Source organism: Lithobates pipiens, unplaced genomic scaffold (assembly GCF_037356315.1).
Source record: "Lithobates pipiens isolate NorthernLeopardFrog02 unplaced genomic scaffold, aLitPip1_a1.2 Scaffold_18, whole genome shotgun sequence".
NCBI classification, from domain to species: Eukaryota; Metazoa; Chordata; class Amphibia; order Anura; family Ranidae; genus Lithobates; species Lithobates pipiens.
This window is the reverse complement of record NW_027507758.1, coordinates 509,464,536-509,484,843: the sequence shown is the minus strand read 5'-3', so window position 1 is coordinate 509,484,843 and position 20,308 is coordinate 509,464,536. Positions and strand designations below refer to the sequence as shown.

The following is a 20,308-nucleotide window of genomic DNA, read 5'->3' as shown; positions in this document are numbered from 1 at the left end:
GTACGGCTCAGGAGGGGGGGCCGCCCGCTCGTCCCCACCCCCTTTCCTGGCCGGCCGGGTAGCGTGCTCGGATAAGGGTCTGGTGTGGATCTGGGGGGACCCCCACGCCGTTTTTTCGGCGTAGGGGGTTCCCCTTGGAATCCATACCAGACCTAAGGGCCTGGTATGCTCTCGGAGGGGGAACCCACGCCAAATTTTTTTCAGAAATTTGGCGTGGAGTTCCCCCTTCGGCAAAAGTCGCCTGGCCTGGGGCGACTTGTAAGTCGTCCCAAGTCAGGTTGAAGTCATCACAAGTCGTGTTGAAGTCGTCCCAAGTCGCGCTGTGATCTAAACTCAAGTCATGTCCAAGTTGCCTCACTCAAGTCGCCTACAAGTCGTGTTGCCCCTGTGTGAACGGACCCTTAGGGTGAGAGCTCATTCTACTAGAGGTGTAGGGACCTCCTTGGCTTTTCGCCATCGGGTATCAGTGGCTCAGATTTGTTACTCTGATACCTGGTCTTCAGTGCATACATTCACAAAATGTTATCAAGTGGATGTTTGAGCAGTCGAGGATTCGGCTTTCGGCCACAGTGTACTGTGGGGTGCCATATAAGGTCTATTGTTTGCCAGGGTGTCTTCCCTCCCCTCAAGGCTATTGCTCTGGGATGTCCCAGCAGGTAATGAATATTAGCCCAACTCTGTTTCCCATGTTGTATGAAAAAGAAAATAGGATTTTTTTCACCATGCTTACCTGTAAAATCCTTTTCTTTGAGTACATCAAGGGACACAGAGGTCCCTCCCCTCTTTTTGAGGATTCAGTGTTTGCTACAAAACTGAAGTACTCCCGGTATGGGATGTGTTATATAGGGGATCACTTCCTGTCTAAAGACCTTTGGTCTACTAGTGTTCATGCATTCATCTGGAGATGAAGTATAGCCCAGCAGGTAATGAATATTAGCCTAACTCCATGATGTACTCAAAGAAAAGGATTTTACAGGTAATATAATGAAAAAAAATCTTATTTTTGTACTTTTTACTATTATAAATATCCCCATTTTTTTTTGAGAAAAAAAAAAAAGCAAATTTTTTTTCCTCAATTTAGGCCGATATGTATCGGGACTGCAACATGGCGGAAAGATTGGACACTTGACATATTTTTGGGACCATTGACATTTATACAGCGATCAGTGCTATAAAAATGCACTGATTACTCTGTAATTGTCACTGGCAGGGAAGGGGGTTAACACTAGGGGGCAATCAAGGGGTTAACTGTGTTCCCTCCTGTGTGTTATAACTGTAGGAAGATGGGACTGACTAGAGGAGATGACAGATCGTTGTTCCTAGCTAGTAGGAACACACAATCTGTCTCACCTCACAGAACAGGGATTTGTGTGTTTACACACACACGTCCCTGTTGCTACTCTCGTGCCCGCGACCGCTGGCAGTGCGCATCAACACCCCCACAGTGCAGTGGGCGTGCGTGCCTGCTATCCCCGCTTAAAGGGCCGATGTACAGCTACAACATTTCAAAGGAACATGCCGACCTGCTGCAGTATGACAGCCACTGGTCGGCAAGCAGTTAAAAAAAATGTCTGAAATTGGGCTTCCCTGTGGTACTTCCCTGTGGTTTTTCCCACTATCCATCTGGGTTTGCATGGCCCCCTTTGCTTATATATACGTAATTCTTGCCAGTAATGCCACCAAGGCAAATGAGCACATAAAATAAACAAAAGAACAGGAGGCTATTATTGGCAAGCAAATGGCTCGGGGACCAAGCAGTAGTGTATGTAAAATGTATATGTCAAAAATAAAACAGAAAGCCAGGCGCAAAAAAATGAAGACCAAGGAAGCCTAATAATGGTGCCACACTGAGTCGCTGCACCCAAAGTCAAGTGTCCCAATGAGGAAATTTGTTTTTTGTTCTGGATGGATTGGAAAAGGATTTGAATCCCCAGTGGGTTTTCGCTGCTATTCAGGTCTCAGGCCCGCCATAGACTTTTTGAATCTCGGCTGGTTCAGCAGGAACCAGCCGAGATTTAAGCTGTGGGGGCAGGCTGAATGTGCCAGGTTGATCGACTGATCAACTTGGGTACAACCAGGCTGCTGGATTCACTTGCGATTATCGCTAGCGGCTAGCAATAATCACTATCTTCTAGTCAAGGCTATAAAGAAGTTTTGGCTGACTTTTCCAATCAAAATGCCAAAAAATTCTTAAAAAAGGGTACGTATGATACATTTAGCTGATCCTAGTGTATTAGTGAATTCGAAAATTAAAAAAACTAAATTGTTTTGAAGGGGCAAGATGATGAAAACCACACATGTAATGCTTTTTACATTTTAATGGAATTATCAAATAAAATTACACATTGGAAATGTGTATTCTCCTTCCCCCAGGCCCTTTCATGATGAGAATCCTGTAGGATTTAAAGCTGAACTCCAGTCAGTCATAATACTTGAGTCATTTTTGCCCCCATCCTGGTTAGCTAGGGTTGGATGCTTGTTTGTTCTAGGATAGGTCTACATTTGAGAATTATTTGTCTTATCCAACACTACCCCAACAATAGTCACTTCCCTTCACTCCCGAAGACCCCTTTCACACTGGGAATCTGTCCGCTGATCCCTGGTGAGCAGGTGAATGACTTGTCTGTGTCATCTCCGCTTATACAGAGCGGACACAGACACACAGCCTGCTCTCCTCTATGGGTGGTCGGAGGTAAATGGCTCTGCTAGATGGATGAGGAATGTTTTTTTAGTGGATCAGATGTTGGAGGATGTAAACGGACACATGTCAACCCACCGCTGCATAGAGGACAATGGAGAATCCATTCAGGTATACCTAAAAAAAAAAAAAACTGACAGGCAACCCAATCCATCTGCCCGTGTGAAAGGGTTCTTAATGTGTGCAGGCTCTCAAAGTCCTCAGATGCAATTCAAGAACACCGGTCCAGCATTATACATAATGTTGGAAAGGGGGCATCAAGAGAAGCTTGCATGTTTCGGTAACAGCTATAATCATGATTAAGGCTGTTGGCCGAAACATGTAACCATCTCTTGCTGCAATTTTACTGCTTGTGCTGGTAAAAGCTATGTTTTAACAAGGACATAGGTCGCGTAGATGCCTTTCTATCTTGGGATAGTAAAGTAACACTTTGGTTTGGTTTTGTGGGGGAAGTTGAACCAAGCATCTATAAGGAAATGCTACCGTTGTTGAGATATGAAAAACCAGTAGGTTAATCGGCTCACTAATGCTAACCCAAAAAGTGAAATATCAGGCTATTTTGACCATAAAAATACATTTTTGTAGCTGAGCCCTGAGTGTTTTATTAGAGTATCCTATTTACGTATACATTAATAAAATAGCATATACTATTTGTGCTGTGCAAAAATCAGTTTTGTACAGTGCATCCATATCCAGATTTGTGCTCTGGTTATGACTGGGGTCTTGGTGGGTGACATTTCAACCCATAGTACCAATGTGTTGAAATATTTGCTCACTTTTGGGGGGGGGGGGGTTTGGGGGGTTAGGTAATGGTTTTAATATCAACATGGGTGGAAGTTGAGGCCTGTTGTGGAGGCTGGGCATAGAATTCAAGGTGTTCCACAGGGACAGAGGGATCGACTTGAAGACTAACAGTAAGGTAACATCAGCTCAGTCTTAGGCCGCGTACACACGCGCGGACTGTTTGCCCAACCTTGTTCGTCAAACAGTTTCGTCAAACAGTCCGCTCAAAATTTGCATGAGCAGACTTGCCCACACACGAGCGGACTGTTTCAACGAACTGTTTGCCAAACCGTCCGCTCAACTTTTGAAATGAACGGACTCGCCCACGTAAGGCGGAGGCAAATCCGCCCATTTCGAGCGCGTGTACAGGTAGGCGGGGCCCGCGAAGGAGACGTCGCGGGCTCCGCCGCCTGGAATGGGCTTAAAGGGGAACCCCAACGCCGAAAAAAATCGGCGTGGGGGTTCCCCCAAAGTCCACACCAGACCCTTGTCCGAGCACGCTACCCGGCCGGCCAGGAAAGGGGGGCGAGCGAGCGCGCCCCCCCTCCTGAGCCGTACCAGGCCGCGTGCCCTCAACATGGGGGGGTGCCTTGGGGAAGGGGGGGGGCGCGCGGCCCCCCCACCCCAAAGCACCTTGTCCCCATGTTGATGAGGACAAGGGCCTCTTCCCGACAACCCTGGCCGTTGGTTGTCGGGGTCTGCGGGCGGGGGGCTTATCGGAATCCGGGAGCCCCCTTTAAGAAGGGGGCCCCCGGATACCGGCCCCCCACCCTATGTGAATGAGTATGGGGTACAATGTACCCCTACCCATTCACCTGTGAAATAAAGTACAAAAAAAAACACAACACAGGGAAAAAATATTTTATTGCACAGCTCCGGGGGTCTTCCGTCTTCGGGGGTCTTCTCGCCGGACTCCTCCGCTATCTGTGTGTAGCTCTTTTACTAGCGGAGGAGTCCGGCTTTCTTCCTCCCCGCCGCCGGCCTCTTCTCCCGACTTCGGGGGTCTTGTCCCCCTCTTCGGTTCTTCTGCCGGGCCACCGCGCCTTCTTGTAGCTCTTTTACAGGCGGTGGCCCGGTCTTCTGTCGCCGCTGTCGTCGCCGCCGCCGCCGCCTTCCGTTCTTGTTCTTCTTCTTGTTCTTCTTCTTCTTCTCCTGGAGATGTTGACTCGACGAGCTCTCCGGCCGGAATGCCAGAGCCGCGCTGTGCGGTCACTTATATAGTGACAATGGGGCGGTGTCACATGGTATATGTCACATGGGTTGGTCACATGGGTTGATGTCACATGGGGACTATGACATCGTAAGGGGGCGGGGTCACCATGTGACCAACCCATGTGACATATACCATGTGACACCGCCCCATTGTCACTATATAAGTGACCGCACAGCGCGGCTCTGGCATTCCGGCCGGAGAGCTCGTCGAGTCAACATCTCCTGGGGAAGAAGAAGAAGAACAAGAAGAAGAACAAGAACGGAAGGCGGCGGCGGCGACGACAGCGGCGACAGAAGACCGGGCCACCGCCTGTAAAAGAGCTACAAGAAGGCGCGGTGGCCCGGCAGAAGAACCGAAGGCGGCGACAGAAGAACGGAAGGCAGCGGCGACAGAAGACCGGGCCACCGCCTGCAAAAGAGCTACAAGAAGGCGCGGTGGCCCGGCAGAAGAACCGAAGAGGGGGACAAGACCCCCGAAGTCGGGAGAAGAGGCCGGCGGCGGGGAGGAAGAAAGCCGGACTCCTCCGCTAGTAAAAGAGCTACACACAGATAGCGGAGGAGTCCGGCGAGAAGACCCCCGAAGACGGAAGACCCCCGGAGCTGTGCAATAAAATATTTTTTCCCTGTGTTGTGTTTTTTTTTGTACTTTATTTCACAGGTGAATGGGTAGGGGTACATTGTACCCCATACTCATTCACATAGGGTGGGGGGCCGGTATCCGGGGGCCCCCTTCTTAAAGGGGGCTCCCGGATTCCGATAAGCCCCCCGCCCGCAGACCCCGACAACCAACGGCCAGGGTTGTCGGGAAGAGGCCCTTGTCCTCACCAACATGGGGACAAGGTGCTTTGGGGTGGGGGGGCCGCGCGGCCCCCCCCTTCCCCAAGGCACCCCCCCATGTTGAGGGCACGCGGCCTGGTACGGCTCAGGAGGGGGGGCGCGCTCGCTCGCCCCCCTTTCCTGGCCGGCCGGGTAGCGTGCTCGGACAAGGGTCTGGTGTGGACTTTGGGGGAACCCCCACGCCGATTTTTTTCGGCGTTGGGGTTCCCCTTTAAGCCCATTCCAGGCGGCGGAGCCCGCGACGTCTCCTTCGCGGGCCCCGCCTACCTGTACACGCGCTCGAAATGGGCGGACTTTCCGAGCGGGAACAGTCCGCTCATTTCGAAAGTACAGCGGACAGGCCCACACACGGGCGGACTGTTCGCTCAAACACAGTTTCAGCGGACAGTTTTTCGGAATTTCCGAAAGACTTTGTCCGTCCAACTGTCCGCTGAAACTGTCCGCTGAAAGCCCACACATGAGCGGACTGTCCGCCCAAACACTGTTCAGCGGACAAGGTTGGGCGAACAGTCCGCCCGTGTGTACGCGGCCTTAGAGATGTTTTGGTCCGAAACAAATTCACTTTAATGTGTGAATCTCCATGGTTGACGGTTTAACTTTAAAATGAGGGGGGTGTGTAACTATACATGCACCATGGAAGAAATGTTTTTTGTAACTCTGATGGTAGAAGCAGGTATTTTGGTGTCCTATGCTGCAGCATATGCTAATTTTATCATGACCAATGCAAAGGAAATGCTCTATAGCTACATATTTGCAATTAACCATCACTGTATGTTGAAGATGTGTTATCAGTGCTTTCATTTGGCTCTTTTGTGTATTAGGCTGTAGAAACAGGATTAAAAGGAGACAGCAATTGCATGTATTGTCAATGGTCTCTTAAAGTACAAAGTCAGTCTCAAAGAACCGTTGTCTGGGTTATTGGTTGTAAAAATGTAATTAACACATTACGTGTAATGTCTCTTTTCTTTTCACTTTAGCGCTCACACTGCAGCTTACTGACACCATCTGGTAGGGCTTTCCTTCTTGTTAGTATGTTAGTCCAATTTTTCACTTCACATAAATAGTAGCATTATTAAATGAAAATACTGCATGTCTGTCTTTCATGGTTAAGAACTGTCTAGATCAGAAGCTCTCAACCTGAAATGTATCTACAGTAAATCATTTTTGATCAATGGGAACATAGCATTGGCCACTGGTAGTTTTTTTTTTTTTTTTTTTGTCACTTCCTTACCCTGACACCAAGGCTGGCCATATATGGTTTGAATCTCAGCTGGTTCGGCCGGCCATTCGAGCTATCTGTGGACAGGCTGACTGTACCCTAGTCATACCCACTTTGGTACAACCAACATGTCAAATTTTTGCATGCAATTATTGCCAGAGGCTATAACTGTTCTGGTAGGGACAGGCTCTGTTGATGGAGTCAAACAATTGATTGTAACGATGGTTGCAGAAAATAAAATGTCATCATCTATGGTTTGTCTTAGGATTATTTTTGAATACCAAGGGCAACCAATAAGATGGAGGGAAAAAGCATTTCCAAGCAACATTGGTTAAAGATCATATCCCTCTTGTATTGAATTGGATTGTTGCTGTACCGACTCCCTTTATATTATAAATTGCTGCACAGACTGTTGCGTATTGAACACATCACCATTTTTCTAGGTAAATATATTTCTAAAGGTTCTATTGACATGACATTTTCACCACATGTCAATAACAACCCATGAAATCCATACATACAAAGAAACCAAAGCAAATAAGTTCAGAAATTAAGTTATGTGTAATAAAATATAATATCACAGGGAAAAAGTATTGAACATATGAAGAAAGGGAGGTGCAAAAGGGGGCATGGAAAACCAAGACACCGACTAAAATCTATCAGTAATTTAGAAAGCAGTCCTGCCCCTTTTGTCAGTGCCAATTAATACCAACTGGTTCAGTCTCAACTATAACTATAACTATAAAAAGGTGTCTTATTTCCAAGATGTCACACAAGAAACATCTCATAATGGGCAAAAGCCAAGAACTCTCTCAAGACCTTTGCAACCTTATTGTTGCAAAACATACCAATAGCATTGGTTACAGAAGGCTTTCTAAACTTCTGAATGTTCCAGTGAGCACTGTTCAGGCCATAATTGGGGCCATAATGTTAAAGTGGTAGTAAAATCACTGGTTGACTTTTACCTATAGGTAAACCTAAAATAAGGCTTACGTATAGGTTCAGTAAATCTCTCCTAAACGTGAATGGTTTTATGAGATATTTACTTTAGCAGCAGCCGGTGACATCACTGGCTTATGCGCACTGAGCTCTGAATGGACTGTGTCGTCTATTTAGAACTCGTATGCGTGGGAAAGATGTCATTGCATCTCAGTTATACATCCGGCCGAAGTCCATGAACCTGGAAGGAAGACCAGGTGAAAATGGAAGCACCTACAGAGGTGACAGCGCTCCGTTTTCAGGCAAGTCTGTCATAGTGTGCTAGTATGTGGTCTAGTGCAGAGGTCATCAACCCTGTCCTCAGGGCCCACTAACAGGCCTGGTTTGCAAGATAACTTAAAAACATCACAGGTGATATCATTTGCTGCTCAGCAATTGCAGTATTCTAGTCTGCATCTCCCCAAGGTAATACATAAAACCGGGTTGATGACCACTGGTCTAGTAAGCTAAAGACACCAAAAAACGATCATATTCAGAGATGTATTAGCAGTGGCAGCCCGCCCGTATTTTCTCCATGTCAGGCTTTCTCTAATGCATGCTTCTTACAACTACTAGTCCATTTTAGTTATTAGTGTGGATGTATGTAATAAATAGAGAAATACATAACCCTGGTTTTGTTTCAGATATCTTCATTTTAACCACATTGAGACATTGGAACCAGAATCTTTTCATCATCTTCCCAAGCTTGAAAGACTGTGAGTAACTTACTTATTGCAAAGTTGTATTATAGATGAATATTGATGTTGGTGATAGTAATATTCTCCTCGCATTGTGTCCGGGATAGATTTCTGCACAACAATCGAATCACTCACCTGGTACCTGGGACGTTTAGCCAGCTGCAGTCTATGAAACGGCTGTAAGTATTCGTTATATACTATTGTTCTTGGCTTACTTTCAGTACCTAGTCTATGAATATGCTGACAGTGCTTTCAGGGTTTTTGTTTTTTATGTCAGGAGCTGTTGGGTGGCTTTTTGAAATGTAAATATTACATATTTTTGTTTCCTTTTTTTGGTTTATTAAAGCGGAGTTCCACCCAAAAGTAGGAGCTCCATTTAACACCCCCAGCACCTTTCTGGGGGAAAGCGAGTACCTGTTTTTGATAGGTACCCTTCCCTACTTCAAAAATCATTTGAACTTTGGAACCCCTCCTCCGGGCCATTTAGAAAGCTATTTTCGCATGCGCATTAGGAAACTGGCTGTGAATTTGAAAGGCTTCACTGCCAGGTGCCCTTACAATGAATGGCGACAGCAGCACCCAAAAGCAGATGGAAACTATAATACTGCCCATCACAGGAGATGACTGCCGATGCACTAACCACATCTTGTTGAAGGAACATCATAGCCATTTCCAGAAGAAGCTGAATATAATTTGACAAAGCACATGCTGTTGAGAAGGGGTTTTGGCATAATAGCAGCAATCTGCTTAAATGCTGTGACTGTGTATATGCATTATACATATCTATCCAGCAGATGGCGCTGTAGTATGGTAGTATGTATTTTATGGTACAACGTAATAACAGAATGTACCATCTGTATCTAAATACGCACTTGTATGCTCCTTGTTCCTGTTCTATGATAAAAGGCATGCAATATATTTCTCCATAAAAGGTAAAGCTGTTTGCTGTATTCAAGAAGCTTCCAAAGCTTAAATTCAATACTTAGCTAATAGTTTGAGGTTAGAGACTCAATGGGCGGGGGGGGGGGGGGATTTACTAAAACTGGTGCACAAAAAATCTGGTGTAGCTGTGCATACTAACCAATCATCTTCTAACTTCAGCTTGTTCATTTAACCTTTGCCAATAAAACCTGAAAGCGGATTTGTTTCTATACACAGCTGCACCAGATTCTGAGTGCATCCATTTTGGTCACAGTACTCTATGGAGGAGCACTGTTGTCACCCTAGGATAGGAGTGTGTTAGGACTACCAAACATATCTACCTCTTCTCATCTCTGTAAAAAATGGGGGGTTCTGAAGTTCGCAAATATAGTTGGGTGGGACTGACAACACTGCTTGGCATTTCAATGCAGCAAAGAAAGTTGTCGGAAAAAACAATATTTCCACATATTGACCAGATATAAGCATTTTCAATAGCATACTTAAAAGAGGTGTTCCGCCCCTCCAAGCAAAAAATGAAATGTCAGCAGCTACACATACTGTAGCTGCTGACTTTTAATATTAGGACACTTAGCTGTCCTGGAATCCAGCAATGTCAGCACCCCGGTCTGGGACCCATAACCTATTAGCTGAGTATTGAAATCAAGCTTTGGAAGCTTCTTGGATACAACAAACTGCTTTACTTTTATAGAGAAATATATTAAGTGGCTTTTCTCATAGAACAGGAACAAGGAGCATACAAGTACATATTTAGATACAGATGGTACATCCTGTTATTACCTTGTACCATAGAATACACACTAACCTACTACAGCGCCACCTCCTGTATCGTATGATGTGTATAATGCATATACACAGTCACAGTATGTAACAGAAACAAGCATGCTGATCCTGAATGTAAGAGACGCGTCAGAAGTCCTTATCTGCAAGATTGTTTTGAGTTGTTAATTCAAAGTATTGACTCGAGAAGGTCAGCATAACAGCCAACTAGCATTTTCAAGAGCGGTCCATAATGGTAGCATCCACACCTCTGTGGCAGGTCTACTTTGAAAAGAAAAGACCCAAAGTCTGGGTCAGTTAGGAGCATAGCAATCAGTTTTTACTTTGTATCCCCTAAGACTGTACATGCAAAGGTAGATGGTTTCCATTTTAAAGCCTGTGTCAATGGGCTTTTGTCCACATTAGAACTGCTCCTCTTCCTACACAAGTCTAAAGAACTAAAAAAGCATTTTAAAGCGGACCAGGAGGAGGTAAAATGCACATTTTGGGGAATTCTAAATGATCTCCAAATCATCTTTAAGGAGAAGTATAGCCAATGCTATTTGGGCTGTACATCTCCTCCTGGGTATCATAGGAATGCAGTTCATTCTTCACTCCTATGACATGTTTTCAGACGGCTCAGCAAGCCGCTGAGAGACTGAGCCAGCCCTCCTGTCCCCCCTGCACAGTGGTGGTGGGTCTGTTACAGAGCACTGACAGTCACTGTCTCTCTGCAGCCTGAACACTGAGACAGAGCAATCAGTGGTGTTTGATTGCTGAGTTCTTAGTCTTATAGCTGGGTGGGGATAGATGCTGCATTGCATCAATGCCGTATCCACCTAAGTGAGATTGACTGTTCATTTTTTTTTTTTTTAACCCGATACTTCTCTTTTAAACTGATTTTAAAAGCAGCTACATTTTCCCATCGGCACAAACCCCAAGCTCATTGACACAAGCACAAGCATTTTCCGATGCAGTGGTCTGTATTTGCACTGGTCATGTACCTGTATACAGATGATGCTCATGTGTTCAGATGGGCTTCCTCTGAGTCCATGTGCATATGTGCTTGTGGGGATTCTGCTGGTTTCAGAGTAGTAAGGCTACATTCTTCCCTAAAGTCCCAGTATATTGTGTCCCATTGACAATATGGAATTAATATGGGCTTTTGATATGCTAGGTTACAACTTTTTTTTTTTTTTTTTTTTTTTTATACTGATGTAAAAAAATGTTGACATTGAGAAAACTTTTGCTAATAATTTCCTAACTAATTAAAGGCGTTTTCCTGATTCGTATTTGATATGCACATTTAGCAAAACAATTATACGTGTTGATTGTGCCTATAATTGCATTCAGGCGGCTGGATTCAAATGCTCTTCACTGTGACTGTGAGATTTTGTGGTTGGCTGATCTGTTGAAGATTTATTCAGAATCCGGTAATGCTCAGGCTGCTGCAACTTGTGAATACCCACGCAGGCTCCAGGGGAGATCTCTGTCCACCATTACACCAGCTGAGCTGAACTGCGGTGAGTTGCATGTAAAATTTTCACACTGCATTTGGTATTGCACAGGTCAATTACAAAATTAATTGTGGGTTAATTGGCTTTCTCCTGTATTGATGCTATTGTTCCTAGATGTGGCTGACTGATCGGGACTTGAGATGGTAAGCTTCTTCATAGGCAGGAAATACTTGTCAAGGTTTTGTTTTTTTCGGACCGTGTCTTTATTGGGGAGATTTCATCTCACGTCTTTCCAAGAGCAGTATGTGAAAGTAGGGGAATGGTCGTCATCAAAGTTATATCATATCCTGACAAAAGTTCCTGCTATTCTGTTATGCTGAAGGAAATAAAGTATTTTGTTTGTGTCCCCCTGAAGAGCTTTTACAGCACTTCTTGTTCCAACAGTTTAGTTGACCACAACAGTAAAGAAGATTTACCTATATGTGTGGAGTGCATTAAGAAGCAAGGAATGGGGGCCCTGGCTACCGCGCTGCTGGATGGACGTCTGCTAGCACAGCTCCGCTCCAGCAACGGGAACCGAGCGACATATACTCGCCACGGCTGACTTTTAGACACCTTACCAGACATCTGAAGACCCGGACACCCAGGTGGAATGTCCAGGAAGCGGAGAGGAGCGGTGGCTCCGAAGAAACTGGATGATTTCTTCCGACGAGCAGGCCGCGGCAATATGGCGCCGGCCCATGCTCTCGCGCGGCCTCCGCCTCAGACGGCTCTGCAACAACCAGCCCGGAGAATGGAGAGGGAGATTACCGCCGCTCCCCGGAGGTCTCCACGCCGCTGTCTCGTAGCCCGGCCAAATCCAAGCCACGAATGGCATCGGACAACATACAGGTGAGCAAGGGCCGGGATCCATTAGAAGACACGAGGGAACTCATTGACCCTTTCACTGCCTTCCCTACCACGGATGGGCCCATTTCTGACACAACCCTGAAAGAGATGCTTCTCTCACTCCGCACCTCTATGCACAATGACATGCTTCATTGCCTTAATAACTTTAAACTGAGGTAGGAGAACTGGGCTCAAGAGTTGATCATATTGAATCTAAAATGGGAGACTTTGCCGCTTCACATAATACCCTGATTGACGCGCACAGCGACCAAGCCGAAGAAGTCGCATGGCTCAAAGCTAAAGTCGCAGACCTAGAAGACAGGTCCCGCAGAAATAACATTAAGGTGCGGGGGGTCCCGGAGGATGTCCTCCCTGCACAACTTCAGCAGTATGCCCAAGACCTTATGAAGACATTCCTCCCCTCCCTGCCCCAAATGGAGCTGCAAATAGACCGTATTCACCGGCTGCCCAAACCTGCTTTTCTCCCTGACAATATACCTCGTGATGTCTTAATGAGAGTTCACTTTTTTCAAACGAAGGAGCAACTCATGTCTGCTTTCCGCAAACAACAGAACCCCCCTGCAGAATACGCTCGCATCCAACTGTTTGCCGACCTCTCACAGTTTACTATGCAGAAGCGCAAATCCCTTCTGTCTGTAACTAAGGCCCTGCGTAACCACAATATTCAGTACAGATGGGGATACCCAGTTAAACTGACGGTCACACACGAAGGCAAAACTAATGTGGTCACCTCCATTGATGAGGGCCTCGCATTGTTGCGATCATTGGACATTCTTCCTGCCCCGTCTTCAGATGGCGTTTCCCCCCTCCTCCAACGACCATTTACCGATGGACTGGCAAAAGGTGGTGCGCAAGAAGAAAAATAAATGAAGTCAGCCTTGGATACACGTCTGTGGATGTGTCTGTTCTTTTCTCAATATAATGTTCCCGTTGCACTGAGTCCCCCAACTCAGTGTGTTTATTCTCCCCCCCCCCTTGAATATGGGCAGCTATTATGCCTCTATGTGCAGGTTTGCACCTACTTTTTTACAGAACTTCGTTTGCTTGTTTTTATTTTTATTTTTTTTCTCCCCCCCCCCTTTAATCTCTTCTTAAAGGATCTGGTCGGTCTACCTGTCTTCCCATTCACCATTCTCCTAGCAAGTCTCCTTGGATTAGCAGAAGAAGACCTTTGGGACACTTTGGAATCATGCCTGCGGTACCCTCATTACCTTTTTATTCATCTTTGATGACTAATGATGGCTATTAATATAGTTTCGTTTAATGTTAATGGTCTCAACCACCCTGCTAAGAGGTCTTCTCTTTGGAAAGAAGCGGTTAAATTAAATGCCGATGTTCTCTGCATCCAGGAGACCCACTTCGCTGCCGACTGTGTGCCCCAATTTCGCCACAAAAACTTTCCGCACATTTTCATGGCTTCTTGTGCCAGGAAGCAAAAATGAGTCCTAATCGCTATCAAGGACTCAGTCGCATTCACCATGAAGGACCTTATAGCTGACCAGGAGGGTCGTTATCTTATCCTGGTCTGCGAACTCAACAACAAACCCTACACTGTAGTAAACCTGTACGCACCCAACTCTCACCAACTACGCTTTTTGAAACGCCTTCACAAGAAAATTTGTACCAACAAGAAGGGATCGGTGGTGATATGTGGAGACCACAATCTGACGCCAGATTGCACTATGGACACTACCTCCACAGCTAGACAACCATCCTCACTCCAACCTCTTCTACATGCAGAGGACTTGTTTGATGTTTGGAGGTGTCAGCACGCAAACGAGCGTGATTATTCCTATCACTCTTTAAGGCATAATTCATATTCTAGAATTGATTTAATTTTAGTTGATAAACATCTCTTGCAGGCAGTGTCCTCCTCCACCATACACGACATCACCTGGTCTGATCATGCTCCGGTCTCTGTCGTGGTGTTGGAGGGGCACGCTCCAGGCCCTGCGTATTTATGGAGGGCTAACCCTCGTATTTTTCAAAAACCAGAACACTCTGCGAGTGTAGCCGCTAACCTCTCTGAATTTTTCTCCTTAAATGACCAGTCGGTTTCGGATCCAATGTTGCTATGGTGTGCACACAAAGCATATATAAGAGGTGTTATGTTACAAATATGTGCAAGAGAAAAAAGGCAGAGGACGCAAAAACTTGACCAAATTATCCATAAGATTAGATCGTTAGAATCACTTAATAAGACATGTGCGACTTTGCAACTTGCGCAAAGTCTTGCCCAATATCGCTCTGATCTCAGACTTCTTTTGATAGAACAATACGACAAACATGTCAGATATTTCAAACTGTCCCACTACTCTTCCGGGAACCGGGCAGGCAAGTTTCTTGCCGAAAGGCTTAGAGCAGCAAGAATTAAGTCAAAAATCTCGTACCTTCTACATCCTCCAACTAAACGGAAAATCTATAACCCCAAGGAAATAGCAAACTCCTTTGCTGAGTACTATGCCTCGCTCTACAATCTAAAAAATGACCCCAACACCCCTCAACCGGATGAGCATACTATAAAGGAGTTCTTAGCGAAAATTAATTTACCCTCCCTTACCCCTGATCAACTTAACTCTTTGAACTCCCCTATTACGGAGCCTGAGATTAGAAAAATCATTAGAACCCTCCCTCTGGGGAAATCTCCAGGCCCTGATGGGCTCCCCAATGACTATTATAGATCTTTTCAAGACAATCTTATCCCGACACTTATAAATGTATATTCAACAGCAATGTCCTCTGCCTCGTTTCCTGCAGAAATGCTTAAAGCATATGTAGTTACCATCCCGAAACCGGGAAAAGAACCCACTTCACCTGCCAACTTTAGGCCGATCTCTTTGCTTAACTCTGATGTTAAGCTATATGCGAAAATCCTCGCACACAGACTTCTCACGATCTTGCCTGGACTGGTGGGTGCTGACCAAGCTGGCTTCACACCGGGCAGGCAAGCTTCTGACGCCACGAGAAGAGTCATTGACATTATGCAGTACGCCGGGGCCTGTCGGATGCCTTCTCTGCTCCTCTCTTTGGATGCGGAGAAGGCATTCGACAGGATTCATTGGGGTTATATGAGACTCACATTACAAAAATATGGATTTACAGGCCCTATCCTATCGGCCATAATGGCCCTCTACTCGTCCCCCTGTGCGCAAGTCTATACATCTAATATGCTGTCAACCACGTTTACCATTTCTAATGGTACCAGGCAGGGGTGCCCCCTATCCCCTTCTATCTTTAACTTACTCATAGAGCCCCTAGCGGAAAGAATTAGGACTCACCCTAATATTGCCGGCTTTGACCTTCCACATGGTTCCCATGTTATCAATTTATTCGCGGATGATATTATTCTGTTTCTAACTTCACCACGAACCTCCCTTCCCTATGCCCATAGCACACTTATAGAATTTAGTAATGTATCCTACTATAAGGTCAACTGCACGAAATCGCTTATTTTCCTGTTAGGACTCCCCCCCCCCCCCCATTTGTGAATCTTTACAGAAAGCTTTTCCCTACACCTGGAACAAAGATGGTATAACATACCTTGGTCTAAAAATTACTGATCTCAAGAAGATAGCGGACGCTAATTACGGACCCCTCATAGACAAACTTACTAAAGAAGCCAAACGCTTGGCTACTACTGAATTGACCTGGTCGGGCAGACTTGCTACATTTAAGATGCTACTTCTTCCTCAAGTGCTCTATGTCTTCCGGACCCTGCCTATCCCGGTTAAAGCGAAACATATCAAAGCCCTTAATTCTCTACTTAAAAATTTCATTTGGAAAGACTCGAGGCCCAGATGCACAAAACCTTTGCTGACCAAACATAGGTCGGCGGGGGGGATGGGTCTGGTTGACATACAGGACTACTACAGAGCTTCTATCCTTACTCAACTGCGGAAGTGGTTCCGCCAACCGGCGGACACCCCTTGGTGCAGTGTCGAACGTGCCCTGAGTCCGACCAAAGATCTTAAACAGCTTCTGTTGGTCGACTCCCTGCACCCAACTCCCACACATAGCTTACCTCCCACTCTTCGTGCCTCCCTGGATACCTGGAGGACTTTTTTAAAATTCCCTCTCCCATCTGACAGACTGACTACCATCCCAATACCCTTATCGACCCTACAACAGGCCATACCCAACTTGTCACTCACGAGCTGGCAGGAGAAGGGACTTCAACTTATCTCTGACCTATATGATGGGAACTCCCTTATCCCGTTTGACATTCTCCAACTCCGTTTTAATTTATCATCCTTTGACAAATATAAATATAACCAAATTCATCACTTTTGCAGATCCATCGCTACACCCACCATTCGCCTTTCAAAAGAGGCCTGGCAATTTTATAATACCACCCCTACATCTGTTAAAGGTATCTCCTTATTTTATAATCTATTCCAATGTAAAATGGACTTTGTTAAATCGCCCCCCTATCTCAAATGGGAAGCCGACCTGCGGACGACCTTCACTATTCCACAGTGGAAGGGGGCTTTCAAGTGGCTATACAGGGCCTCCAAGTGTGTAAACCATTGGGAGCTGTCACAAAAGATTGCCCTACGGTGGTATCTTACCCCATACAGGATTGCCCAGTTTGGTAGGGGTGGCTCACCGTTATGCTGGAGAGGATGTGGGGAAGTAGGCAACTTACTCCACATGTTTTGGACTTGTAAACATCTCACTAGCTATTGGAATTCCATATTCCGCTCACTCTCCAGCGTCACGGGAATTATCACTCCCCCCAGCCCGGCCCTGGCCATACTAAATTTGGGAATAGATTCTTTCCCACCAGAATTTAGAGTAGTGGTTACCCACGTGTTGATAATTGCCAGGTCTCTAATCACAAGACATTGGAAGAGCAACAAAGCCCCAGAAGTAGCCGAGGTTTTTCTTACTATGCAGACCCATTATACTTATGAGTCACTAATAGCAGCAGCAGGGGGAAACAAAAAATGTTTTGATAACAAATGGAAATGTTGGACTACTTGGTATAAATGTAAGAACTGAGGGGTTACCCCCAGCCGAGTAGACTGGACCAGACCGAATATATCCTCCCCGTCCCTTCTCTGACTCCCTTCCTTACGCCCCCTATTACGATTTTTTGTGTACATACTATTCGGTGGAATATTGTTATAGCTGAATACTGATATGACTGTGCTTCCGCAGCCCAGGGATGTCGGATGGTTAGCTTTACGTATGGGTCAATATATATTTATGATTCACATCCTGATACTCCCTGGGCTGCGTATCTGTTGCGATTTGCATCTGTTGGTTTATTCACATCACTGTACCGATGTCCTGTAACTGGGGTTTCTGTTTTGTTTTTTGTTTTTTTTGTTTTTTTTCTTTTTCTTCTGATGTTGTTTATTTTCTCTTTTTTCTCTTTTATTTCCTTTCTTGCCAGTATTTCTAATGCAATGTGGAGATCGGCATCTGTTAATTGCTGGGCAATGTATTTTCTTTTCGCCCTATGCATTCTGTATTTTTGTACACTAAAAATTCAATAAAGACTATTTACAAAAAAAAAAGAAGCAAGGAATGAAGGAGGCTGAGCACTATATTTGACCACAGACGATATAGCAACTGGAAAGCATCACAAATCTGAAAATAGTTGTAGACACTATGACATGGGCAGGATTGTCTATTCAAATTTAGTGTTTGCTAACCTGTATTCAGGTTAGTCCAATTAATACTATTGTATTCAGGTTAGCCCAATTAATACTTCACCTTTCTTGGGTCTTTCCTGACTGGTTATTGTTTGATTCTGCCTGCTGCTGGAGAGTGTCCCTGGCAATAGTGTGGGAAGCTGCACAAATCAGAGTTATTAATATTTATATCTCCCTGGCAATCCAGTTTATTGCCAGTAGTGCAGGCTGGGAGAGGGTATAAACAGTCAGGAGTGACTTGGCAAGTCGGCCTTTCCCTGGGCCATTTGCCTGGGGGAGTTGTATGTCTGTCTGATTCTCTTAGGCCTGCTGCCTGAAAAGGGCAACCATGTGTCTGGATACAGGTTTTGGCTGAAGGCCTGCTATGCTAAGCAAGGGATCGAAGCACTATGGGTAAAATGCTGCCTAATTGGGGAACCTGAGAAGCTAGGCATAAGCTTGGTCCTCAACTGAAGTGTTGTGGTCCTCCCTAAGAAGTATGTAACTGAGCCAACAAGTATATTGCAGCCAGTAGTTAAGACTGCCAGGTTGGCTTAGGTCTCCTATCTATGGAGATTGTATCTACTTTTTGTCCCTCATCTAGAGTCTGCCAAGTGCATGGGTGTCTTGTGCCATTTCCCAGGAATGTTGAATAAGAGTATATAAACTCCTTATTTGCTCTGGAAAGCAGGGTGGATTTGATTTAAATCACCATTTAAATCATGATTTAAGTCGCTAGTAAAAAGGCTTGATTTAAATCGACTCGAGTTAAATCCATAATTTTTAAAGAGCAATTGTGATCTCTGTCCCATAGCGGCTCCTCTTCTGACTGTTGACTCACCGACAGTCCCATTCACTTTAATGGAACGGCTGGTGGTGAAGCAGTGACGCAACAAGTTGAGGGACATGCTGGCAGTAGTTGAGTGGATGTCCACTAACAGACTGCCATGATAGCTCTGAAATGACAGGTGCTCTTTTAACTTTCAGCACCTGGAAGATTTGGCTGCTCAATGACCAGGCCATTTTTTGCGATTCGGCACTGCGTCGCTTAAACTGACAATTGTGTGGTCATGCGACACTGTACCCAAATAAAATTGATGTCCTTTTTTTCCCCCACAAATAGAGCCTTCTTTTGGTGGTATTTGATCATCTCTTTGGTTTTAGTTTTTTGCGCTATAAATAAAAAAATAGAGCAACAATTTTGAAAAATTTTGCTCTAATAAATAGCCCCAATTTTTTTTTTTTTAAAAGCTAATTTTTTCCTCAGTTTAGGCCGATATGTATTCTTCTACGTATTTTTGGTAATAAAAATCCCAAAAAGTATATATTGATTGGTTTGTGCAAAAGTTATAGGGTCTACAAAATAGGGGCTAGATTTATGGCATTTTTTTTTTATACTAGTAATGGCGGTGATCTGTGATTTTTATTGAGCCTGCAATATTATGGCAGACACATCAGACACTTTTGACACATTTTTTTGGGTCGATTGACAATTATACAGTGATCAGTGTTATAAAAATGCATGGATTACTGTATAAATGTCACTGGCAGGGAAGGGGTTAACACTAGGGGTCGATTAAGGGGTTAACCGTGTTCCCTAGGTGTGTGTTCTAACTGTGGAGGATGGGATTGACTATAGGAGATGAGAGATCGTGGTTTCCAGCTGGTAGAAACTCACAATCTTTCTCTCCTCTCCTCTCCTCACAGAACTGGGATGTGTGTTTTTACACACACACGTTCCTGTTCTGCCTCTCGTGCCCGCAATCGCTCGTGGCTGGTGGTCATCGGCACCCCTGCTATCCCACTTAAAGGGACCGTTGTATAGCTGCGACGGTTCGTGGGATCGCGCGTCCTGCCGCAGTATGACGGCAGCTGTTCGGCAAGTGGTTAATGTAAGGACTTATTCTTGCTGGTAGTTAGAACCTTTAATAATTGCAAACAAAATTAAGGTTTTGTATTAAGAATAATAAGCTGTCAGGCTAGTAAAACAGCGATATCAGAACCAATTTTAGCTTAATAGGTTAATCACACACAGTTTAACTACTCAAATTCTTTTATTTAATTAAAACAATAACATTATATTACATATCCTTGTATTTGCTTCAACATCTATGTTTAGTAACTGAAGTGCATAAACAAAATATATTTGAAAAAAACTAACTAAAAGAACTTAATATATA

At 45.0% G+C, this 20,308-nt stretch overlaps 1 protein-coding gene across 2 annotated transcripts in view; it reads left to right on the top strand.

Moving 5' to 3' along the window:
• The window catches only part of PXDN (peroxidasin), a 236,317-nt gene that overhangs the window by 142,287 nt on the left and 73,722 nt on the right, over positions 1-20,308 (top strand). The window contains exons 1-4 of one of the 2 annotated variants that reach the window (XM_077488704.1): positions 6,508-6,538; positions 8,372-8,443; positions 8,533-8,604; positions 11,477-11,646. In XM_077488704.1, the coding sequence (XP_077344830.1) occupies positions 8,594-8,604; positions 11,477-11,646 (181 nt within the window). In that variant the 5' untranslated portion in view covers positions 6,508-6,538; positions 8,372-8,443; positions 8,533-8,593. Of the gene's footprint in view, positions 1-6,507; positions 6,539-8,371; positions 8,444-8,532; positions 8,605-11,476; positions 11,647-20,308 lie in introns of those variants that run through there. The other variant, XM_077488703.1, reaches the window with a different exon arrangement.